The sequence below is a fragment of the Lagopus leucura genome, unplaced genomic scaffold (genome assembly GCF_019238085.1).
Source record: "Lagopus leucura isolate 7727_CA_CO unplaced genomic scaffold, USGS_WTPT01 Super-Scaffold_100055, whole genome shotgun sequence".
Taxonomy (NCBI): domain Eukaryota; kingdom Metazoa; phylum Chordata; class Aves; order Galliformes; family Phasianidae; genus Lagopus; species Lagopus leucura.
Window position 1 is genome coordinate 65,996 of NW_024962301.1, and position 24,772 is coordinate 90,767.

A 24,772-nucleotide genomic window follows, 5' to 3' on the forward strand; every position below is an offset into this window, starting at 1 on the left:
GTAAACAGACCAGACATAAGTGTGACTTTTGCTGTGGGAAAGAAATATGCAGGTTGCAGTCTGGTCCCCAGATGAGGCTTTTCTAATCTGCAACCCATTCAGAAATTGGTTTTGGTTAACAGACAGCAAATAGGCACTTAATGACCACTGCTGGGAACCAAGCATTTGAGATCTGTTTAAAGGCAAACTGTCATGTGCTAGTAATGGGATGATTTCCCACTACAACAAAACAAAAGCCCAACATTTGAGAGACAGAACATCTGTGAGGCAGGCAAAAAACAGAATATGCTTCTGTGAACCTGGAAAGGCAGTTGCAATTTCCAGGCCCATAAATAAAGCTAGGAGAGGAAAGGAAAAATCCACAAGCAAAAACACATCACCAAATTTCTAACTTCCGAACTTGAGAGGCAGCAGGATCCTGAGGTCACCCTGCAGCAACAGAAACCAATAGTGCTGGTAGGCGGGATGAGCTCAGACCAGATTCAAACGCTGCTGTCTAGTCATGAGCATGCCACACACGTCAGCAGCACTGAAGAATGGACTTTATTCTTTTTCTTTCAGTGAATCGGAGTTTTTAAGCATCCCATGCAAAAGGATGCCTAGGGAGTTATTCCCCAAGGCAAAATCCCACAGAGCTGTGCAATCGCTAGCCTAAAATCTGGAAAGATGCAGCCCATCCAGCTTGCCTTATGCAATCCCTTTCCTGTCCAACCCCATGGGAGGTAGGCAGAGATCCTGCTGGGATCAGCGCAGGCAGCAAACAACGCCTGCTCAGCGCAGTACTCAGCCAGGCACCCTTGAAGACTGTGGCTGCTGTTGTGGATAAAGTGTTGTGCACATGTTCATTCATTTAAGTGCACTGGTCCCTTTCAACTTGCATCCTGCTCTGTGATCCTGAAGGAGTTGGCTTCTCTGTCCTGATCTCAAGAAAAGGCCACATCTCCACAAATTCCACAATTCAGCTTAACCTTCTAGACTGAACTCCAGTGTGTTTTTGGCTGCTGTTTTCAGCCATTTCAACAGGCACACTTCTAGAAACACTGAAGACCTCATCAATGCAAAAATAACAAACGCTCATCCAGATGAATGCTAACGCAATGCCACACCTGAGCCCTCAGCAACCAGCTGCGGGAAGGAATTGAACAGTAACATCTAGAGTACCTGCTTTGTCTTTCTTCTTGGATACTGTGCAGCTCTTCACAGCTCCCACTTTGGAGAACGTCTGCAAGGAATTCAGACACCCTTTGTCAGAGGCTTATAACTCAGTTTGAGTGACAGTGTAGCACTCTTTCAGAGCCAGAGGCACACGCTTGCAAGCCTACCTCCCCGCCAGGCACACCTGACAAGCAGGCAGTGCAGCTGCTTTTTCTCTTACAAGATTATTTCTGCACAAATACACAGACAGACTTGTAAATAAATCAACACAGATGGTCCCAGAAATCCTTCACCACTCCTCAGAAACCGCTGAGCTCTGTGGTTGTTGTGGGGGACCACAGCAGATTACAAGCTGTCTGCACCCAGGCAGGGACCCAACTGCAGGTAACTCTTGTGATCCTCGTAAGAAAACAGCTCCTTCCAGAGTTGTGAGAGAGGTGCTGCAGGGCAGCATGGGCTGTTCTACCATGGCACAACATTTGTATGATTCCCTTGTACAACTGCAACTGGAATGTAGGAAAGAAAAAAGAAAAAAAGAAGTCCTGGTTCTTCTCTGAATATTTAACGTTTGTCCCCACAGCCAGCAGGACCAGATCTATACCAGAACCTCCATCCCAAGATGGAGCAGCACAGGTCCAGGATGGACTGACATCCCACCACCATTCTTGGACCATGAAATACGGCATGTCACGAGGCTACAGAAAGTGGCAAAGGTGAGAACTTGCAGCTGTTTTTTCCCAGCCTCACTATTAATTCCATGTGGTTTTAGAAACGCTACAATCTCCCCCAAGTGCTTTGCTGAGGTAAAGCAGCACAGACAGCTCCATACTGGCACAAAATCTAAGCACATGTCAGTGAAATAATCACTTATGGCCATAGCATGCCGTGCAGTATTACAGCTGCACAAGTGCTGATCCCAAGGAGAAGAATGGGAAACAAAGAGTCTTAAAAGATTTCCTACTGCCTCCACCTGTCCCAAGGTAGAATTCAAATCCATCAAAACTGTTTCAGATACGTTTGTCTAATAGAAGCCTAAAATTCAAGAGTGGAGGCTTCCTGCCCCAGTACTCTCAGCGCTCCCTCATGTACCATTAGGGCCATGCCACTGACAATTTAACTCCTTTCAACACCATCATTAGCACATCAGAGGTGGAGGACACCTTTCTCCCTGCACTCTGCAACACAGGTGAGCCCTTTCTTCAAGCCCATGCAATGAGTAGGGGCCTTCCAGCAACAAGGCGCCCAGTGTGGTCTCAACCTGCTCCTATCCATCACAGCAGCCCTGCCTATACTAAGCAAAACCCAGACTCCACTCCTTGTTTATGGCTTACCTCCTTCAGTGTGTCTTCTGTGGTGGTAATGTTGAGGTTCTTGATAAACAAGGTACAACCTGGAATGGTCTCTTCCTCATCTTCCTCTTCATCTTCTTCCTCATCCTGTGCTGATGTTTCCCCTGAACCCTTTACAGTTGTGTCACCATCTGATACAAAAAGAGAAAACTCAATCCGTAAGACACAACAAAGCCAAATCTGGGTGAGCTCGCCCCCTACCCCAGCTGACAGTCACTGCTTCAGCAAGATCAGACCACTCCTCTACTGGGTGAACAGAGGCTGAGGCTGACTCAGCACGCACATGTGAACAGGTCCATGTAGAAACAAAATCCTTTGAATGCAGAAACTCCTTAAGCCTGCTGCTTGGCCCTTAAACACCCCACATCAATCCTCGCCACACACCTACTGAACTAGGCAAGCAGCCCTGGACTTGCTTAAGTACAATTCTGCAGTGATCAACACCTCATCTCTTGATAATACATACCTATAGGGTGTGAAACCACAACTTCCGCATCAGCACACGAAGGCCGCTGTTAGACACACTAGCTGTCATCCATTGGCTTTCCAACTTCTTCCCTTCCTAGACAACTTGTTTTCCATACCAGCTTCAGCCCCTAACAGCACAGCTGATGCTGTGCTCAAGGGGACCAAGCTAAGCGTCTCCCTCTGGCATTACCACCATCCCCTCGATGACTTTTCTAGGCTTAGTGCTCACTTTTTTGGTATGAGAACCTGCATGGAGCCAGGGGTACTTAGACACTTCCCAGCTCTAACTCCACAGACAACTTTCCCCACAGGGCTCCATCCAGTTGCCTTCCCTACCGCTGGCACCACACAGCCCAAGCCTTCCCAGTCAGGTGGTCAAATCCTCCTTGCCCCAACCCGCAGCATGTTTGCCAACACAGCATGGAAAAAACTCATTGCCTTTGAAGATAAGTCATTTGAAGAAATGGAGGGAAGAGATTTAGTGAGACAGGGTAGGAGAAAAAGGTGCCTCCATCTGTAGCTGGCACAATAAGAGGCCACGTGCCATCGCCCAAAGCCCTTTTGTGAACGAGGTGATGAGTTTATTGCACATCCCTTTCCTCTCCCCTTTCCTAGATGCAGAGCTCCAGAGGCTGGCAGAAAAGACCATTATCAGCCCTGAGCAGCCTTCCAGGAGCTCCTGTGCTTAAAGCCCTTTATCTTGAGGTGAGGGTCTCGGTTACAGGGAGATAAAGCAGCTCCCCCAGTTCCCTTGGGCTCCAGCTATCCCCTGTGACCCACGTGCAGAACAGCAGCCCACAAAGAGGCTTTTCATTAGCTTTTCTCCCCCCTCCCAAAACCTCAGTCCTGAAATAGCTTCCAACGAGACAAACCTATTTAAAGCCAACCTTTTTTTTTTTTTTTTTTTAGTCTTGAAAGGTTTTAAATATACTGGCGAGAATTAATGTTTACAGGATGGGGAAAATGAGAGTTTACCAGTAGAGAGAAGGCTCTGCCCTTGCAGCAGTGGAAAATCATCCAGACAAAGCACACAGCAGGAACTGATGCAAGAGAAACAGAGAAAGAAGAGTAGAGACTCATAGCCTGCCACTGGCAAGTCAGCTGCCAGATCCTCCATTGCTGTGCAAGCCAGTTGCTCAGGTGCTCTTGCACAAGGAGGTGTCCTTGCAGAGCATGAGACCACATGCACTCTGGGGTTAGGGCTGGCCTACAGAGTAACTACAGCTCTCAGTGGCTGCTGCCAAGAGCAAAATGGACCAAAAGTTTCCTGCCCTTGCCCAGAGCATCAGCTCCAATCCAAATTGGATTGGTGTACAGTGGGCAGTACCACACTCTTCACATCTCATCCAACAGGCAAGGAGTGAGACAGGACTAAGGCCAGAACTTGAGTGGCAACATCAGCAACCACACTGCCCAGTGAGGTGACCCTAAGAACAATGTACAGAATGCCATGAGGCTGGTTCTGTTCCAGTTACAGAATAGCTTACATTAGTGTATAGGAGCTGCTGATTAACAGCTTGAATCACTGGTTGAGCACCTGGAGAAAAGACTGGGTCAGCCCTGAAAGCACAGGTGAAGACAATTCAGCTGTGTGACTGGAAGGGGGGAAGCCTGGCTGCACCTCTCGTAGACCTCATTTAAGGGCTGACTGCCACTGGGGAAGGGTCTCTAGTAAGAGATCCTTTGTGGGGTCTTTCTACAAGCCTAGATCTTCAGAGGCAGGTAAGCACCCTTCTTTTTGTAACACCTTGCATTTGTTGCCATTACAGTTGAAAAGGACCTTAAAGCTCATCCAGTTGCAACTGTCCTGCTTTGGGCTGGTTGTCACCCATCAAACCATGCTGCCCAAGGCCCCAGCCTGGTCCTGAATGCCTCCAGGGTACACACACAACTTCCCTGAGCAACCTGTTCCAGTGCGTCAAAAAGTTCAGGAATGTCAGCATTGCTACTTTACATGGAAAAGAGCATGGAAACAAAGGCAGATTCCTCTGATACAGTTAAAGCTCTTACCAGGTACCAGCCTTTCTTTTCCCTCCTTCTCCACAGCTTCTATGTTTTTTTTCTGAAGGGCTGGGCTGGAGAAGACACCCATTGGAGCCCATTCCAGATACAACGGCACAGAGTGAAACTGTGGAGAGAACACAGGAGAAATGTGAAGAGCAAAAGTTGAAGCCTGAAGAAAAGTCTGCTCTCAGCTCTATTTTCCCCTCAAACACCCTGTTATGGACAAGAGAAGAAAAGCTATGCAGCATCTTTGTTTGGCTCAACCATCTTTCACTGGAGAAGTGAGTCAGTATCCAACCTCATAGAGCACAAGTCTATGGAAACTAGAGATAAGGAACGAGGAAGGCCACAGCTAGGAAAGGACTGCCAAGGAGAGCTCCAGGCTTCAGTACCAACTCTACTATAGCAAAAGGCATCAGAAACCCTCTCCCAGGCCACAGAGGGTTTTTGGACGCTTGTCACAGCACACTCTTCCAGCTTTTATTTTTTTTTTTTTTAATTTTTTTTTAATTTTTTTTATTTCTTTGTGAGTTGAGAGTCCTACTTAGCTACTGCAGCATACAGATGCACTGGGCATCTTCCTAAATCTAAGAATGAGGAAATAACATAGCAATGGTATGGTTTTAAGATGTTTTATGTTTTTTTTGTTTTTTTTTTTTTTAATGGAAATGGTTTGAAGTTGAGGGAGGAAAGATTGAGGTTGGATGTCAGGGGGAAGTTCTTTACAGAGAGAGTGGTGAGGTGCTGGAACAGCTGCCCAAAGAGGCTGTGGATGCCCCGTCCATCCCCAGAGGTGTTCAAGGCCAGGTTGGATGGGGCCCTGGGCAGCCTGGGCTGGTATTGAATGTGGAGGCTGGTGGCCCTGCATGTGGCAGGGGGTTGGAAATTCATGATCCTTGAGGTCCCTTCCAACACTGGCTATTCTGTGAATGCTGTTAGCTCACTTTCCCTTGAAAACCATCTTTATCTCAATTTTAGCATGCACTCTTTTCAGGAGCTTCACAATTAGCCAACATCCTGCAGGCAGCTGCATACCCTCTGGCTGCACTCACCTTGGAGTAGGCCAGCTTAGTGAATGCGTGCTTGGCCTCGGTTGGCTCCAGGAACTCCACAATGGCTGTGATGCCTCCAGCTGGGAGCAGCACCCTGCCCAGGCTGCCGTGTTTGCCAAAGACAGCCTCCAGCTCTGCTGTGCTTGTGGTGGCTGGGAGGTTCTTCACCAGGATCACAGTTTTACTTCGCTCACCAGCAGCCTGACACGTTCAGTGGGAGAAGAGGAGAAGGAGGACATGGGACTTCAGAAAGCAAAAACCGATCTCTTACTAACTGAAGATTTCATTTTCAATACAGTGTGCTCTCTCATGCCATGTCAGGCCTTTCCAGGATTCAAAAGTGACAACCACCACTTAACAAAGGCTTTCTGTTGAGAAGATGCATGCCCCAGCACAAACCTCATTATACAAATTCTCACAAACAGATTTCAGTTCCAGCTGCATCCTGCTACAGACACAGGACTTCATCTCTGCTACTAACATGTTGTCACACTATCGCATGTACTTCAACTATCCCAAGCACGACTTCATCTTTAAGAGTTCAGAACAACTCAGAACTGTTTCAATAGTTCAATCCTGCACGATGAAGATTTTTAATTAAAAATCTTAAAAAGAGCATAGGATGTCAGGGACTGGGCAGAAGAACCAGGCTCACTCTGCAGCCTCATGGCAGGCATCTCACCTGACTGAAGGAATCCAGGCTAACTCCATTTTCAATGAGGAACCGTCGGATTTCCTGGACCAGCTCGGTTTCTCCCAGAGCAACCCTCACTGCCACGCTGTCTTTACTCTCCTGCAGGCAAGAATAACAGTCAACAAAGTGGTAAGTGTTCAAAACAGAAGCAAAGGGGCCTGGTACAGAAATTTGCTGAGCACTTATTCCTGCTGCTCTTAGAAGAGCAGAGAAATTGAAGACAAAATGGTTCAGTTCCTCTGAAGCTGCTGGGAGTTTTGCTGTTAGAGCTAGAGAACTTCTCAAGGAAAGTGAAGTGATTCTAAATTTTAGTCTGTGAATTCCCATCAATTTTTAGTCACATGCAAATACAAACCTCAGCCACAGAAAAGCCTAACTAGGAGGGAAAGAGCAGAGATAGGAGTGTCATTTTGAGTTCTAGTTTCAAAGACTGTCACCTACAGACAGGCTACAGGACCATTGACCTTTCAGTCAGTGTGGAGCTTATGACTGCGCAGCAGCTCTTGCTGTGCAAAATGACCAGGCAGGTGTTAGCCATGAGCAAAGAGATCAGAAAATGGTCTCCCACCCCATTTGATCAGTACCCCAACTCACATGATCCAGCACTTGGCTTTTGGAAGCGTTGTATTTCTGAGCAATTGCATCAGCCACAGCATTTGTCCCCACAAACAACGTATTCCAATTGTGAGAGCTGGAAAGAGAAAGAGGTTCAAATCTTGCAGTTTTTTCTTCCACTGACATCTCTCTGCTCAACGGTCCTGGAAAAGAAGAGCTTTCAAGGCCACCAAAAGTAACAAGGATAAGATGGGGGGAAATAACAGTAGAACATCCTTAGAAAATGGACAGGATGAGAGAGACATGACTGGTGAGCAAACAAAGGCAGCTGGCACCTTAGCTCTTCTTCCCTAGCATGTGAGTGGCCACAGCTATGCAGTTATAACTGGAAAATGGCTCAGAGGAACATGTGTTTTTTCATATGGTTTCCTAAAAGCAAAATCCTGTGCAAGGAAAGTTGCATTCCTTGCCTGTAAGGTCTGAAAACATTACCAACTTTCAAACCAGTCTGTTAGAAAGATAACTCCTGAACGTTTTAGAATACAGGCGACCGAGTGGATGAGAAAGGTGTAACTGATTTGTAGCCACTACCCTGAAGAGTTACAGCATGAGATCAGTTTTATTAGACACCAGAGAAATTCACACACAAAGCCAAAGAAAACCACATTTCTTTCCATATATGTTCAGTATGTTCAGTACTTGCTGAACTACTAGAGCTACTTGGAAAGAGGAATTAAGTAGGTAAGAGGTAAAGGAAACAGAAAGCTGCATAACAAATTCTCTACTGACTTTGGTAATCTATACAGACCCTACAAAGATGCATTCTGGCCATCTGGTAATTTGGCAGGTTGTGTTGTCTTACCCTGCCACAAGACACCTCCGTACCTGGCACTGCTGGCTTTGTCCTTGGCCTGCTTCTGCTTTTTGTAAGAGGAAGATTCTTCTGCATCAATATCTTCAATTTTTTCCTTTTTGATTGTGGAGGGTAAAAGATGCATCATTCTGCCCTAGAAGAAAAGACAAGATTCAGAATCACAGAACTGCAGTGGTTGGAAAGGATTTCTAGAGATCTTTGAGCCCAACCTCTCTGTTAAAGCAAGTTCCCTATAGTAGGTCGCACAGGTAAGTGCCCAGATAGGTCTTGAATATCTCCAAAGAGGAAGACTCTACAACCTCTCTGGTTTCTCTTAGGCAAGTGAACTAGGTGATAGTAAACCTTCCTTCTTAGAGAAGGCATACTGCAGGTGAGAGTAACCATACAAAGCATGACAGACTCAGACCTCAGTATCTGTGAAACTGTTCAAACCAGGCTGCTCTGCCAGAGGCAGTCGTGTTCCTAGACAGTAAAGCAGAATTTAGCCCTTAGCACCTAGGGGAATTCTGCTCAGCAACACCTAGAAGCAAGCACCTGTGTGCTTCACTAATAACCACCTTTACCAGGTAGGCTGATCGCATGTGAGACTCAAGTCACTGTACCTGGAACACCTGCCCATCCATTTCTGCATAGGCCTTCACTGCGTGTTCAGGAATCATGTAGGTGATGAAAGCAAATCCTTTGGGTTTCTTTGTCAATCTGTCGATAGGGAAATGGATCTCTGAGAGAGGCCCTGCAAGAGAAAAAGCCTTTCAGTGAGCGATCACTTACACGGCCACCACACTTGCCAGCAGCATTCTGAACAGACATCCCCTTGTCACAGCTAGGAAAGGAGCCAGAGAGAGAAGAGCAGGTCTGAACATTGCAGGAAGGTGTGTGATGAGCCATGAGTCTGGGTGCGGAGCCACTAGCTGCAGACCAACAAGGAGGGCCCAGCAGTAGCACCCAAAGTCCAGATATGCTGTAGCACACGACTTCAACTGTGGGATTGGAGATATGAAGAATGAGGGCAGATGCACACACAGCACACCTGAGCTAAGTGGTACAGCATCAGTTTCAATACCAAGCAGCCACATGCTGTCACACCAGGCACTGAAGATGATTTGAGTCTGTCTGTGTCTGAGAGGTGTGAGGTGCAGATTCATACGTGCATTCCCACCCAGCAAACCTCTGCTTGCAAGGAGACAAAGCGCTGCAAGTCCCAGCACTACAGCAAGTACGTACCATACTTGGAAAAGATCTTCTCCAAGTCCTCCTCAGTGCTAGTAAAAGGAAGATTTCTGACAAAGAGTCTCCCTGATTCAGACAAGTCTTCCTCTTCCTCATCATCCCTCTTCATTCGTTGCCAAGGCTGGTCATGAGTTTTTGCTGTAACAGTTTCTTTCGGGGTATTCTCACATCGGGACACCTCAATGTATCGCCCACCTAGTCAACAAACATACAGGCACATTAGATGCTTCCTGAGGCCATGAGCTATCAATATCAATGTGTTAAGAATCTAGGCTTACAACAGTGACAAAAGCAATCACAATTCAAAAGAACTGAGTAGAATTCTGCCAGATTAAATAAAAGAAAGACAGTTTCAAGAGATTAGCAGAACATCTGCTAGTCATCTTTAGACTCCTTTCCCTTCAGACAGCTTCAATCCTTCTGATTCCATCAACCTCTTCCACAGGCTTCTAAGTCTATGTTCCAATCCTACATGGGATTTTTGCCAAGTATGAGCAGCTTCACTAAGGACTTCAGTAAGAATGGGTTTCAAATGCAGGCTTGGAGAATCATTTGTACAAATCCCTGCACTATCCCAACTTGATTTTTACAGTATCATTTTTTACCAAAAGCAAGATACACATCAGGCACATGACAAATATCAAGAGCCAAAGAGTAACACACATAGGTCAGCCACTCCGAGCTGCTCCTGATGGCACTTAGATGGCAACTGGTTATCCCACAACAGCTGTGCAGAGGAAACCTCCCCCACCATTTGCATGGAAGAAACTGAAGCAATGGGAGATTCTTTCACAGGGAGCACTTTAACACCTGAGCACTCTGTCACTGACATCAGAACAAGAAGGAACAAACAGCACTTACCTATGTATTCTTTTTTCCGCTTCAAGGCCCTTTGCACTTCTGCCTCACCCTTCAAATCAACAAAGATATAACCTTGGAGGAAGAAAAGGTTCAGCTGAGCATCATGCAGGGAAACACAGTCACTAATGGGCTAATTAAGGGTGAATCAGGTTTTTAAAACATAGATTCCTACAGATAAGGCATTCAGCTCCCATTAAATTTTCAATCCAGAGTGAAAATGGCTGTGGCAGACTGGAAGGCTGCCTCTTAATAGCTCATTCTCTATGTATAAACTGAACAAGCCTGTCTTAACAGCTGAAGTAGGCTTTCCACAGGCACCTTCAAGAGCAAAGAAACGGTGCATCTGCTTCTAGGCTATGAAAGGAAAGCATATAACTAAGTTCCCTGCCAGCTCTAAGGACCTGCACCTTCTGATGGGTACTTCCAGTAGTCACAGCCAGTCAGGAGAGCACCTTGGCTAAAGGTAGATCTGCAGCAGCAGCTTTTCCCAGAGGAAGGGGCCATTCCTTGGCGTGGTTGGGGAAGTTTAGGAAAACTTCAAAGACAAACGAAAGAAAAGGTTCCCACTACTGTAATGCTGCTGCATTACCCTAAGGGAGTACAGCCAACATCACTCTGCCCACAGCATCCCATGGCTAGCAACTAGGGCAGGTGAGCTGCAAAGTCACAGAAAGGTCAGTAAGAAACGGGACACAAGCCAGTGATGTGGAACTACAGATGGAAAGAACAAAGGTGTGACTGAGAGGTCATCTGACTCACACAGCCAACCCTCTTCCACAAATACACATTACCTGTATTTTTCCCCTGGGCATTTTTTCCTATCCTGATTGCCACTGGCTTCAGAGGTGACAAGAATTCTCTAATCTTTTGCTGCAGGAAGAATAAGAATTGCTTAAATGAGCTGTTGGATACAGAAAGCTGTCATCAGACAATCTTTTCTGAAAGAAGTACCATAAAAACACCACGTGTAATATAGGTAGCTCACTCCAAAAGTAAAAGTATTTATTTCCATGAAATCTACAACAGATACAAAGAGTGTAATATTATCTGATAGAGGCAGTTCTCAGCTACAAAAAACTGTTTTTCAACATAGCCACTACCATTAGCTCTGTATTTTCACCAGCAGTGAACAGGAGCCTGGATGCTGCACTCATAAAAATCTGCACCTGAGGAGGTAACCCAGAGTCACTGTTACACTGAAACAAAGCAACCCCCCCCCCTCACTGTGCTCACATCCACTGTTTGATCTCCATCAATGTTCAGCAAGCATTGATGGATGTAAACGAGTGAAATTTTTTTCACAAGGAGAAACTCCATTCCTCATCTTTGCTTCATATGCACTTCCACGTCAGATACCATTTTGTCAGTTCTTCTCTGCCGCCATCTGTTGCACAGCAACAAAATGTAAAGGAATATTGGTGGGAAAGGCCAACTCCTACTGCTATACCAACATCCACTTCTGATGTCATGGGCCAACATTAAAAAAAAAAAACAAAAAAAACACAACAGGAGGCATTACTTTTGGAGCAGTACCTGTACAAGTAAAAAAGCTTCCCCAGCTGCCCATGAAATCCTCAGCACAGTTCAACCAAGGGAAGACAGGGCCTCTGCAAAGACCTTGCTGAGTTACAAGCTGGGAATTCTCAGCTCGGGAGCCAAGCTTACCTCAGTGATATTCAAAGGGGCACCACGTAGTTTCACTGTGTGTGGTGTGTTTGCTTCTGCTGAACTGAATTGGTGCTTCTGCTGCACAGAAGACTGGAAAAAAAGAAGCTGACTGAGAAACCGTAGAAGTCATGACACAACCAGGTGATTTTGAATAGCAAGCAGGAGGCTGAAGAGTGGAGGAGGAAAAACAATTCCATCAGCCTGGGCAGGAGGACTTCGATAAGGGTGCAAAGCCTGACTGCGATGGTCAAACGCAGATGCTAAAAACAAGCTCTGCAAAGTATTCCCTGCAGATATGTAAGAAGAGAGAAAAGCCTATGAAAGAGGCACTAATACTACCCCTTAGGAAGTTCTGTTTTCCAGAAAAAGAAATTTAACTAGCATTGAGAGGAGATCTGACAAATCCATTTTTTAAATGGGTCCAACCCGGTAAGCCAAAAAAGCTGGTGCCTAGGGGTCTCCCAGACTTCAAGTTTTCAATTACATCCCTGGAGTAACCAACAAACACATACTATCCCATGAAGCTCCTGCCTTAAGCGTGACAAAAGTGTAATTCATTTCTACCTCTAGTGTGGATCCTTTTTTCTTCTCTGCTGGCGTCTCTTGCTCTGCTTCTTGGGGTTTTGACTTCCTCCTTTTATCTGTGTGGGTGCCAATATTTTCTGTAATGCCTGAATCCTCCTCATTCTTGCTTTCCTCTTCCTCTTCCTCACTATCTGTTTCTTCCTCTGTACTGGATGAAGAGCAGGAGGAGGAATCCCTCACTACTTTAGATTTCAGGTAATCCATATCTGAGAGGTCTTCTCTCGTAGCTGCCTTCTTCTCCTGTTGTTTCTTTGCTGTCAGAAAGGAGAGACCAAAGAAGTTTTATCTACAGATACTGCTGCTCTCTCCCCAGCCAAGTTAAAGCTGAGAACAGGCACAATCACTGTGACCTTCTACTCTACACTTTCCACCTAAAAAGAAGTCTAGAAAACAGTAGAGCGATTTTAAACCAGCACTTCTACACTAACACGCCTGGATTCCTGCTTTCTTTCTTTTAAGCAACAATTCACGTATAATACAAATTGGAGAGGGCTGCCCTGCTCGTTTTCCTAGGCTTTGAATTAATGACCCAGGAGAAAGCACAAATGCCATCCCCTTAATACCAGAAAGAGTGTTTCCCAAAGCTCTCCGTACTTGGGAAGGCATCTGCACTTCCACAGTGCACACAACGAGTTATGTGTTGGAGAAACTACCCTTCTGATTACACTCACTGTTTGTAAGCAGGACACTGAATCAAATTCCATCAGCATGTTTGCTCTCCCATTCACCAAGACAAACCCAAGCAAAGGGTGATAGTCCATTTTAGTACCTCTGGTTTCCTCCTCATCTCTAAAGGATTCACTTCCATCCTTCTCCTCCTCACTCAGATCCTCAGACTCATCTGAATCAAAGTTCAGATAATCAGCCACTGGCTTTGATTTTTCCTTCTTGAGCTCCTCCACCAAAGTGTCATTAGCCCAAGTGGCCACCTGAGACCGTTTCTGGTGGACCACCAAGAATTCCTGGAATGTTTTATCTTCTTCCAGCTGTTGAAAAACAAACCAAGCAAAAGACAAAAACAAAAACGTGAAGACAAACAAAACTGAACTAGTGGCATGTTAAAATTCAAAGAAACTCATTTCCAGTACCATAAAAAAGAACAATTCATAGAGAGCAGTCCATTGTACACTCACAAGGTGAGCACTTAGTCACTAACATCTTCTCAGTCTTTCAGCCCTACTCCTTCTTGTTAATGTTTAGAAAACACTTTAAAGAAAACAAGAAGATATTAAAGAAGGAAAAAAGCATGCAAACTAAACATGACACAACTTGCATGTGATACAACTGTTGAAAGATCTGCCTGGATAGAGTGCTTATTCATGGAGAAGTATTTAATGATTAAAAAAAAGATAAAAATTAATATATATACATACATACAAACACACACACAGATCAGTCCTCAGTGTTCAGTGTTAAAACTGTGATTTGTTACAGTGGAATTGGACTGCAATGCAGTTCTTCAAATCACACATCTTGCTAAATTTGTAACAGTACAGAAAAGGGCTATTCATCTCTTAATACAACTTATCAACAATGTAGGCACTGGAACTGAAACTCTACTCACCTCCTTAAAGTTTTCTGATGGATTTTTCTTCTTTTTATCCTAGGAAGAGAAGCCATTTTTAGAAAGCCTTATTAGAAGCAGAGCCAGTGATACTTCTCAGGTAACCTAACGATAGAGGTTAAATAGGTAAATTTCCTAAGGCAGAAAATGCCAGAATCAGGACTCCAACATCAGCTGTCCCCTTTTCCACACGCCAGGCTACTCTTCTCTCTGCCAAGTCACTGACACGTGTCAGATCTTCAAGGAAAAAAGCAAGACTTACTTTCTTTGTGCTTGCAGGAGCTGCAATTGTCACAGGTTTCTCAGGCTGTTTTTCCAAGGCAGGGACTTTCTGAGAGTGCTTACTCCATGCTTTGGGCTTTGAAGGGTCACCAAAAGACTTGCAAAACTCAACCTGAGAAGAAAAAAAATCAAGTTTTTAATCAAATTCACCTTCAGCAGTCTTGTTCTGAAACTGCAGGATGCATTTAATCAAGAATCTTATAATCCAGACAGAACGGACGGTGTAGGTTAAGGATGTTCCTTCTAGAAGTATACAGCTTCATACTTATTCAAAATGGGAGTTTGTTATGCTCAATAAGAAAGTGGGCAGGCGAGGTAGGAAACCGGCTTGGCTCAGCAAGGACCTGCTGAGAGAACTGAGGGCGAAGAAAGGGGTGTACAAGCTCTGGAAACAAGGCTGTGTCACCTGGGAAGAGTACAGGAACGCCGTCCGGACTTGCAGACGTGGGATCAGGGAAGCCAAGGCGCAGGCAGAACTGAACTTGGCAAGGGACGTGAAAAACAATAAGAAAACCTTCTAGAGGTACATTGCCCAGAAGAGACAGGCCAAAACGGGCGTACCTACTTTGGTAAATTTAAAAGGAGAACTGGCTTCAACAGATGAAGAGAAAGCTGAGGTGCTGAATGAGTTCTTCACCTCGGTCTTCACTGGTGGCCAGGATTCTAGTCTTTTTCACATCCCTGAACCCTGCATCCCCAAACCTCTATGTGGGGACCAAGGAGGTAAATCCCTCCCCACTGTAAGGGCAGAGCAAGTCCGAGAGTGCCTCCTTAGACTGAATGAATACAAGTCTATGGGGCCGGATGGCGTGCATCCCAGGGTCCTGAAGGAGCTGGCTGAGGTGGTTGCCGAGCCGCTCTCCATCATATTTGAGAAGTCGTGGCTGTCAGGTGAGGTCCCGGATGACTGGAGGAAGGGTCATGTCACTCCCATATACAAGAAGGGGAGCAGGGAGGACCCGGGGAACTACAGGCCGGTGAGTCTCACCTCCGTGCCTGGGAAGATCATGGAACAGATCCTCCTGGACAACATGCTCGGTCACATAAAGAATGAGCATGTGATCCGAGACAGCCAGCACGGCTTCACCAAAGGAAGGTCATGCCTAACTAATCTTGTGGCCTTCTATGATGGAGTGACGGCATTGGTGGACGAAGGGAAGGCGACCGATGTCATTTACCTGGACCTAAGCAAGGCCTTTGACATGGTCCCCCACCACATCCTCATCTCCAAATTGGAGGGAAGTGGATTTGATGGGTGGACGACCCGATGGATAAGCAATTGGTTGAAAGGCCGCAGACAGAGGGTGGTGGTCAATGGCTCTATGTCCAGGTGGAGGCCGGTAACAAGTGGTGTCCCCCAAGGGTCTGTCTTGGGACCGGTGCTCTTTAACATCTTTATTAATGACATCGATGAGGGAATTGAGTGCACCCTCAGCAAGTTTGCTGACGACACCAAGCTGAGTGGTGCGGTTGATACGGTGGAAGGAAGGGATGCCATTCAGAGGGACCTCGACAGGCTGGAGGGCTGGGCTCGGGTGAACCTGATGAGGTTCAACACGGCAAAGTGCAAGGTTTTGCATTTGGGCCGGAAGAACCCCAGGCACCTGTACAGGCTGGGAGGAGTGGTCCTTGAGAGCAGCTCGGCAGAGAAGGACCTGGAGGTCCTGATGGACGAGAGACTGAATATGAGCCAGCAGTGCGCTCTGGCAGCTCGAAAGGCAAATGGGATCCTGGGCTCCATCAGGAGAGGGGTGGCCAGCAGGGACAGGGAGGTGATTGTCCTTCTCTACTCGGCTCTTGTGAGGCCCCATCTGGAGTACTGTGTCCAGGTGTGGAGCCCTCAGTACAAGAAAGACATTGAGATTTTGGAAAGGGTCCAGAGGAGGGCGACTAAGATGATCAGGGGGCTGGAGCACCTCCCCTATGAGGACAGGCTGAGGGAGTTGGGCTTGTTCAGCCTGGAGAAGAGAAGGCTGCGGGGTGACCTCATTGCAGCCTATCAATACCCGAAGGTATTGATATACTCTATACTATATACTCCTACACCCAGGAGGGGAGTAAACTCTTCAAAAGGGCTGATAACAGCAGGACTAGGGGAAATGGTTTTAAGTTGAAGGAGGGAAGATTTAGGTTGGATGTTAGGGGGAAGTTCTTTACTAGGAGAGTGGTTAGGCCCTGGAACGGGCTGCCCAGGGGGGCTGTGGATGCCCCGTCCTTGGACGTGTTTAAGGCCAGGTTGGACGGGGTCCTGGGCAACCTGATCTGAATGTGTATGTTTGGTGGCCCTGCTAGGCAGGGGGGTTGGAACTACATGATCCTTGGGGTCCCTTCCAACCCGGGTGATTCTGTGATTCTGTGATTCTGTGAATTACAGAGAATTAAGTCAGCTCTCCTGCTTATCATGAATGAAAATTCCTGTCTAGTACACTAAGACGAATCGCTTTAAATGAAAGAAAAAACAAGCTCAAGTTCAAAAGTTCAGATTATTACAGCTCAAAACCTGACATTTGCTCCTACCAATACTGAAATCACTGCTAGTGCACAGAAGACAGCCCATTTGTACCAAGTACCTGCCTGAAACAGCAGCAAGGAGTCTGGGCATCAGGCTTTGCTGTTTTCATAGAACTGTATCATAAGATGGCCTGAGTTGAAAAGGATCATCGAGTTTCAACCCCCCCCTGATGTGGGCAGGGTTGCCAGCTGCTAGACCAGGCTGCCCAGAGCCACATCCAGCCTGGCCTTGGATGCCTCCAGGGATGGAGTTTTGCTGCAAAGGACTCAGTCTTCAGACTTTTCTGGCCCTTAGGTGTTCATCTGTAAGACCATCAAATCCCTCAGTGACTAAGTTTCTTAAGAATCAAAAGAAGGTATTTTATATATGAACTCACAGTGACTCTGGAGGTGTCTATGAAACTTCTGTTGAAATGGCTCAGTGCTGCTTGAGCTTCATCTTCAGACTTGTAGCCAATGAAGCCAAATTTCCGGAACTTGCCATCCTTGGTGAATTTCAAGCAACAATCAGTCAGTGTGCCAAAGGCTGCAAACAGCTTCCGAAAGCGATCTTCCTTCATCTGGAGAAGGGAAGAAAAAATGGAAGGCAGGTCAGCAACATAACTATAGCGATCTTTTACAGATAAGTCTAAAGCAAAACATTTACTAACACAGAGGTCTTCTGAAGAAATCTCACTATGTTGTGGCAAGGCTGATAAGAAATGCATGTCAGCTATGAAAGTTTGTCCTCTTCCTTGCAAATTCCTTACATGCTTCTATGCCTACAAAACCTCCATAGCTAAAGGCTGCACCCGGGTGTTGGGATGCCCTCAGTGGAGCATCCAGTCCACCCACAAATAACTTTCAGTATCCCTAAGGGGGAGCAGAACCATTCACACCTCTCCTGCCTCCTTGGGAACATGGGAAGGATAGGGAGCCATAAACCGCCCCTCTCCTCCACCTCAGAAAGCTGCTGGATGTGCCCTGGGTGCAGAGGCATAGGCTGGAAGGCAGCTGCAGGGTTCCTCCTGACCCCACAGAACCCGAATCGTTCCTCATACAGAGCCCTCCACCCCCAGGGCAGCTCCTCTCTCCTCCATAAGGCCCCGGGGCACCTCCACAACTCATAACCACCAACGGCCATCTCTCGCGGAAAACGCCCGCCCCCCCAGAACCTCCACCTGCTCTTTGCCCCTTCCCCAGGCCTCTCCGTGAGGCACCTCTCCTCCCCCGGCCCTTTCTCGTCCGAGCAGCCAAGAGATTCATCTCTCTTCCTGGGCCCCGAACGCTGTCACACAAAGGTCGCAGGCAGACTCACCCCGTTGGGGAGGTTCTTCACGATGAGCCGAGACATGTCGGCTCTGAGAGCAGCCCGACAGAACACGGCACTAGGCCCAACCTGCCTCAGAGTCCCGCACGCCGCCCCTGGGCGCCGCCATCTTCCCGCTCCATCACGTGAGCACGGAGAGGCAGCGCGCAGGCGCGACGAGGCGGGGCCTGGCGGCGGGCCTTAGCAACGGGCCTTAGCAACCGGCCCTAGCAACGGGCCTTAGCAACGGGGTGGAACAGGGGAATGGCTCCTCTCGCTTCCGACCGCGCAGCCCCGCTCTGCCTCGTGCAGAGGGCTTCGTCTGCAGGAGGAGGCTCAACTCCTGCGCAGCTCCAGCCCTGCCCGCAGGAAGAAGTGCGGGTGGTGGTGGTGGTGGTGCTGGGCTTGCTGCTGGGCCCGGTGCTCTTCTGCTTCCCCATCCCCTGAACGCAGGCAGTGTATGGCAGAAGGGCCCTGTTGCATCCCACCAGGACTAGAGAGCAGGCGTGTAGCTGCGGAGCGCAGCATAAACCCTGGTGAGCATGAAGGGAAACACCTGCATTTCCAGGGATGAAGAACTGGAGGGGTGGACAAGCTTAGTGCACAGGAGAAAGGAGAGAGCAAGATGGATGTCTGGAGCAGGATGGCTGTCTGCTGCTCTGCTCTATGGGACAGCACGCATCACGAAGCCTTCCTCCTGTAGCCTGGGAGAAGATGTGCCTGCTCCTATCGCCCTGCTCCTCGCAGGGGTCGCACGAGATGGCAGCGCAGGGCCTGCTCCTCCTGCCCTCTGCTGCTGTCCTTGCCAGGCTGTCAGCCTGTCACTGGGACACGGGCTGGCACTGACAGGGCCCTATGTACCATCACTGACACATCCAGACCATGCCCTTGTCACTCCTGTCCTTGCTGGGATGTCTGTCCCCTTCTATCCCTCCCCATCTTCTTCTCACCTGCTGCTTGTGGCCACCGGCGGGTGCGGCTCCAGCACACTGTGTCCAGGACAGCTCTGTCCTTGTCCTCCCAAGCAGGCATTGCTGGGACAGAGCTGCCACCAGGCAGTGATCAGCTGATCTGTGCCATGCAGGACATCTCCTGCCCCAGCTTTACCTGGAGCTGCAGTTTCTCCCAACAGCTCCTCCTGTGATAGGGGTTGCTCTTTCCCAGCATCCTTCTGCTGTGTCTGTGCCCCCTCCAAAGGGGCTCAAGTCACAAAAAGCCAGCTCCAGGTGACACCAGGGACATGTCCTCCACATAGCTGAGCTCTGGGCTGCCTCAGTACCCATGGGGAAACATAGCTTTTGCCAGCACCACAGAAATGTACATTTTTACTAACCCTCCTCCTTTAGCAATAACGTATTTTAGCTTCAGTGAGGTGATCTAGCTACAGAAGCACAAGATTTAAAAACACTGACTTTGTAGTTAATTTCCTTTGCTCATTTTACCCCCAAGAATGCCTTTGGATCCAGTTTTTATGTTTGCAAGTGTGAGAACTAGAACAACTTTTATTTTTGAAGGTTTTTTGCTCTGGCAAAACCTGGGACTTCTGGGGCATCAGAAATAGGTGGCTATATCAGCAAGGAAAGAGCCTGCCAAGCAAGCCCAAAGGCAGGCTTATTTCTGAAGGGAGGCTGCAGCCCCAGGCAGGTGGGAGGGAACCTGAGGCCCTAGCTTGAAAAGGCTCAAAGGAGGCTTTTGTAAAGCTGCTCGTAGTGCTTGAACATCTGTCCTGAAGGCCTTCTTTAGCCCTTTTGCTGCTGGCACATGGTGTGGGTAGGGAACAGGCTGGGTGTTGCATAGCACTGGGTGCAGGACAAACAGCTCAACCCCCAAACTGCGCAAGAGCAGCCTCAGAAACAGACTGAATGCATCCTGTTTTTCATTCTCAAATGATCCCATGCTCATGCCTGGGGGGGTTGCATTCAGACAAATTCAAGAGGGTACCCAGTGGGCAACGCACCCAGCAAAAGAAATGTGCCATCAACCTACAGCCTGGGTGTCCACAGATAGAGGAGCAGGGCTACTCTCTGGTCACTGCCATTAGCTCTGTGTAGGGCTGTCACACTAGTGGCAGGGTGCAGACACTGCCTGTCCCCTCACCCCTTTATCCAAGATCCCCTTGTGGCTGGCAGGAGGTGACGAGTGCTTTGTCCAAGCCCACCGCCAACAGCAAAAGATGCGGTCCTGCACGGCTCCAGCCGAGCTGTCACAATGTGTTTGGTGAACAGCTCATCAGCAGGACGGACAGGGAATTGCACAGCACCAAAGAGCAGGGGTCACCTTGCTGTAAAACACTGCTATGGGCTGCCTGCAGCCAAGAAGCTGAACTTTGGGAAGCAGGGCTGGAGGAGAGAAAGGAAGAAGCTGCTGCAGGTCCTGTCCATCCCTGGATACAAGAAGGGGTCAGATGCAAAGCCTACCACAGTTTTGGAGAGATGCTTCTTTTTGTCATGTGTCCGAAAGGGCACCAGAGGTTTGCCCCAGGTCACCTACAGCTTGCCCACCCTGCCTGCTGCCAGTCTTGCCTGAGAAGGAAAAGCACAGCTGAGGGCAGCCCTTCATGCCTGTCTAAGCAGGGGCACTGCGTACGCAGCAAGTGCAGGGCAGGTGAGGGTTGCTGGAGCCGGGGTCACCCTCCATGGACCAACAGCAGTATGCTGTTAGGAATTCTAGGGTGCCTGACCCTGTTCAGGGGTGCTGAGCATGCTTGCAGCCCTGCAGGACAGCAGGTAATGGAGGCGCTCAGCTTCCCTGGCAGTATTCCACTCCCTCCCTTTTCTTCTAGATGTGGGTAATGAGCAAAATTCAGCCTCAGGGTGTTTCCACAGTGGGCTGTGAGCTGGCTGAGGACCTTTTTCACCTAATTTAATTAATCCACAGGTACTAGCAAGGACAAAGATGAGCATGACCAAGCAACAGTCACCAGTTCATTTTGCTGCAAAGACACTCTGTGCGTGCAGAGAACATTTCAGGAACAGCTTTGCTGGAAATGCTTCCCTAAGTTTGATTTTGCTGCAGTCAGCTCCAGACTGCAGGAGACTTTGATCTTTCGGAGCAGAGATAGCTGGAACCACCTCATACGAGCAAATTGATCCTACCTGATCCTAGAGGAAGGACATCAAGATCTTGAAAGTGTGGTGCCCGATGAATCCATCTCCCTCATGCTGCACAAGAAGATGGAGCCCGTGGGAAGGAGCAGAACATGCTGCCTTGCTGGAGGGCATCACCTAGAGTGGGTAAATCCTCTGCTACATAGAGAGGATGTTTTCCTGCTTGCTGATTAGTGCAGCATCATCATGGGCAGAATTCACCTTTCACCCAGACAAATTGTCACCTGGCCTGCAATTGTGTCCTGTGGTCCTGGTTTCTGTATTTCCTCTCCACAACTTTGAAGCAGAATATGTCTTTCCAGAGTCTGAAAGCTAAATTGTAACAGGTAGATAGGAGAGGATGGATAAGGACAGGAGAGCTTGTACTGAGCTCAGGGGAGCCCCAGCACCAGCCAGGATTGCCATGGGGCAATCGGACATAGAGATTCAGACTTACAGGACTCCAGCAACATATCAACCAAGCAAAGGTCAACTTACGGTCCTCCAGAGAGACTGTAGGGGACCTTGGCATTGTGCAAACAAACTTCTTTAAGGCTAAGGGATCAGCTTTAAGGCTAAGATTGCTTGGCAGCACTCCTGAACCCACCAAGCCACGGGACATGTTGGCCGCGTCCTGCTGGCCATGCAGCTGCTCCTGATCCAAGCAATTACTGCCGTCTAGCAATGACAGCATTTCCTTCAGGTGGCAGATAAGGTCCAGCCCCCTTCCTGGAATGCCCCAAGCCAGACATCAGCGTCTCTCCTGACCCACGAAGGCTTACCAGCATCCTTCTGGTGGGTACATATGGGACACTCTATGAGGGGAAGGGTTCCGCCTGCTGCTGTCCCTTGCCCGCTCTCTCCTCCATCCATCACCGTCTCCACCTCCTTCGGTTTCCTTCGTATTTCTGTACTTTCAGTTGTGTACAAAGGGGCTCAGGGGAGGGTCCAGGCAACAGCTGCCTTTGATCAGTGCAACATGTGGGAGATGGAGCACTTCAGGAATGCCGACTCCTGATCAAAGGTGGGAAGTCAGTGACAGCCTGGACCCTGCAAGAGCCCATCCCTGCTAATCCCCAGCAGGGAGCTGGAGGTAGGACTAGCAACCCATACAGTCCATCTGCCTGCCCATCAGAATGGACAAGCTGATGTGTCAAAAGGGATGGGAGGCCAAGCTGGAGAGTGGCCTCCAAAATTCATTGTTGGCATCTGAACCCAACCGTGCCTTTTGGCAGCAGAAATACTGCACACAGCTGGTTGCTCCAATGGAGAGGTGACACAGAGGGAAAATGGGACAGCAATGCCCCAACATGTCACCTATATAAAGATGAGACTGGGTTAAAAGGTGGCTTCTAGAGGAAGAGAAGAATCGATCATCCTTCTTGAGGGGTGAACAGAGGTCACTGGAGGAGAAGTTACAGCCAGCCTCCCTTTCAGAGAGGAAACCCCACAGTTGAGTGAGTCTACATGCAGCCCCCCAAGACATTCCCACCTCTTCTTCTGCCCCAGATGTTCTTATCTGCTGTCTGTTTCCCTGATAACCCCAGGCATGAAGCTGGGAAACCTTTCTGCATGGAGCAGGTTGGCCCAGCAAGGCAGAGTGTGAAGACCCACTGCCCGCAGTGTTTGGCCCCTCCAATGGGAAGGACGCTTCTCCCAGCCTCAGCACCACCCAGCAAACAGCAAAAGAATCCCTTGATGCCCACAGCACCCTGCACCTTTCCCTGCCCCATCTCTATTTGCACATTTCTTGGACAAGACTCCTCTGTCATGTTGAAAAGGGAAGCTTTTAGAATGAGCCGATAAGGGCAATTCCACTGGGACCTCCCTGGGCAGGGTCATGGGTTGCTTCCTAGCAGTGCTTGTCCTGATAACGAGTCAGTGAAGGCTGTGGTTGTGGAGACAGCATTTATCAGTAAACCCTGGGAACATCAAGACATAAAGGTGTCTTCTCATTTGCCAGACTGGGGAGGTGGAGCAGGGACAAGCCTTGGTGCAAGGATGGAGGTCTCGGGGTGTGGGAGCCAATGGGCCAGAACAGAGAAAAGCTGTGGGAGGGAACATGGGAGAGGAAGAACAGTGTGAATGGGTGGGCAGTGCAAGGGATACATTTCCCACTTGCTTCTGGAGCAGTGATGCTCTGCACCATGATGGGGTTGCCATGGCAAGCAGGGAAATGAGTTGTGCCCAGAGCAGGATAGGTGGCAGCCAGGGAGAGGTTGTACATGGGAGCCAAGCCCTGTACAAGTCCCGTCGCCCAAAGACTACCCACCAAAACATCTGCCAGAATAGCCCAAAGGCCACAGAGTGCTTTTTCCCCCCCAGCTCCCCCATCCCATCCAGGCAAATCATAGCCAGACTCTGGGCACAGAGGGACGAATGATTCGGGAGAGCAGAGGAAGGAACAGCCCAGCACACTGCTGGAGAAAGGGAGAAAAGAGCATGGGGTGTGTGGCACAGCCTGTCACTGCTCGGGATGCTCTGGGTGACAGGCCACCACTGACACATCAGCACTGCTGACACACTGGCAGGCAGCATGGCAAGGGCAGGGCACAGTGAAGGATGGGGCCGCTCTGCTAGGACTTAACCCCCTCCTCAGCCTCTCCTCCACCGTACATATCTCGCAAACACCTTTCTCTATCAGAGACACTTAACAGGGCTAATATTGAAAGCACCTGCCTCCCTTGGCTGGGAGTCAAAGGCCCCAGTGCCGGATCCTATATTCACCCAGCACATTATCCCCGACCAAATGCCGCCTTGCAAGAATGTAGGGCACCCTCTCTGCTCACCTGCCCTAAACCAGAGCACAGTGCAATTAAAATAAGCAATGCCAGATGGTTTATTAGCAGCTACAGAGCTAAGGGCCAACACTTCACCTTCCAGCACGGAGATCTCCAAAGCTGCTCCACTGCAGCTCCATTGCATCCCAGGGTCTTCCTCTCAGCCAATGCACAGCCCTCCTTAGCAGCACCTCCTTGGGGTCGGTGCACCAATAGCAAGCATTTCCATAGACTTGCAGCAGTCAGCCAACCTCATGAAAGCCAAAGTGCATCCAATGCTCTCATGCTTATTTTTACAAGGAAATCCTGTAATTTCAGCTGTGGGTGAGCCCTGTATTCTCAGCCAGGGTGGTTCGATCAGCACTGCACCTCTTTGTGCTTTACAGGAGCAGGTAGGTCTCCTTCAGGACCAGGAGTTCCAGTCTTGGTGCAGCAGAACTTGGCCTGAAAACACACAAATCTGAAATGCTAAAGAAAGGAAAAGCCTCAGGAATACCGACAAGGTTTTCACACTAAATATAGAACCATTTAGGGAGCACTGCATGCTTGCCTCCCCAGCGCAACCCCTCTCTGACAGCTTCTGCCCTCTTGAGCTTTGCAGAGATGTCATATCTCACATTTCTGCCATGGCTTTTATTCTTCCTCATGCCACACTTACCACTCACATTGTGTGCATCCCAAGCACTCCTTGCAAACAAAAAGTTGGTTCAACTCTGTGATACAGAGCAAACCAGAAATCATCTCCCATGCCTTCCATCAGCTTGCA

General features: G+C 48.5%; 1 protein-coding gene across 1 annotated transcript in view; it reads right to left on the reverse strand.

The window, feature by feature from the left end:
• The window catches only part of RBM19 (RNA binding motif protein 19), a 49,271-nt gene extending 30,990 nt beyond the window's left edge, over positions 1-18,281 (reverse strand). The window contains exons 1-18 of the mRNA XM_042886223.1: positions 18,150-18,281; positions 17,230-17,412; positions 14,322-14,453; positions 14,060-14,098; positions 13,265-13,481; positions 12,475-12,749; positions 11,908-12,000; positions 11,034-11,112; positions 10,243-10,314; positions 9,376-9,576; positions 8,754-8,884; positions 8,163-8,284; positions 7,317-7,413; positions 6,711-6,821; positions 6,029-6,229; positions 4,983-5,100; positions 2,487-2,635; positions 1,162-1,222 (exon numbers count right to left, since the gene is read on the reverse strand). Coding sequence (XP_042742157.1) covers positions 1,162-1,222; positions 2,487-2,635; positions 4,983-5,100; positions 6,029-6,229; positions 6,711-6,821; positions 7,317-7,413; positions 8,163-8,284; positions 8,754-8,884; positions 9,376-9,576; positions 10,243-10,314; positions 11,034-11,112; positions 11,908-12,000; positions 12,475-12,749; positions 13,265-13,481; positions 14,060-14,098; positions 14,322-14,453; positions 17,230-17,412; positions 18,150-18,185 — 2,317 coding nt within the window. The 5' untranslated portion in view covers positions 18,186-18,281. The remainder of the gene's footprint in view (positions 1-1,161; positions 1,223-2,486; positions 2,636-4,982; positions 5,101-6,028; positions 6,230-6,710; positions 6,822-7,316; positions 7,414-8,162; positions 8,285-8,753; positions 8,885-9,375; positions 9,577-10,242; positions 10,315-11,033; positions 11,113-11,907; positions 12,001-12,474; positions 12,750-13,264; positions 13,482-14,059; positions 14,099-14,321; positions 14,454-17,229; positions 17,413-18,149) is intronic.
• Between the last annotated feature and the right edge of the window lie 6,491 nt (positions 18,282-24,772).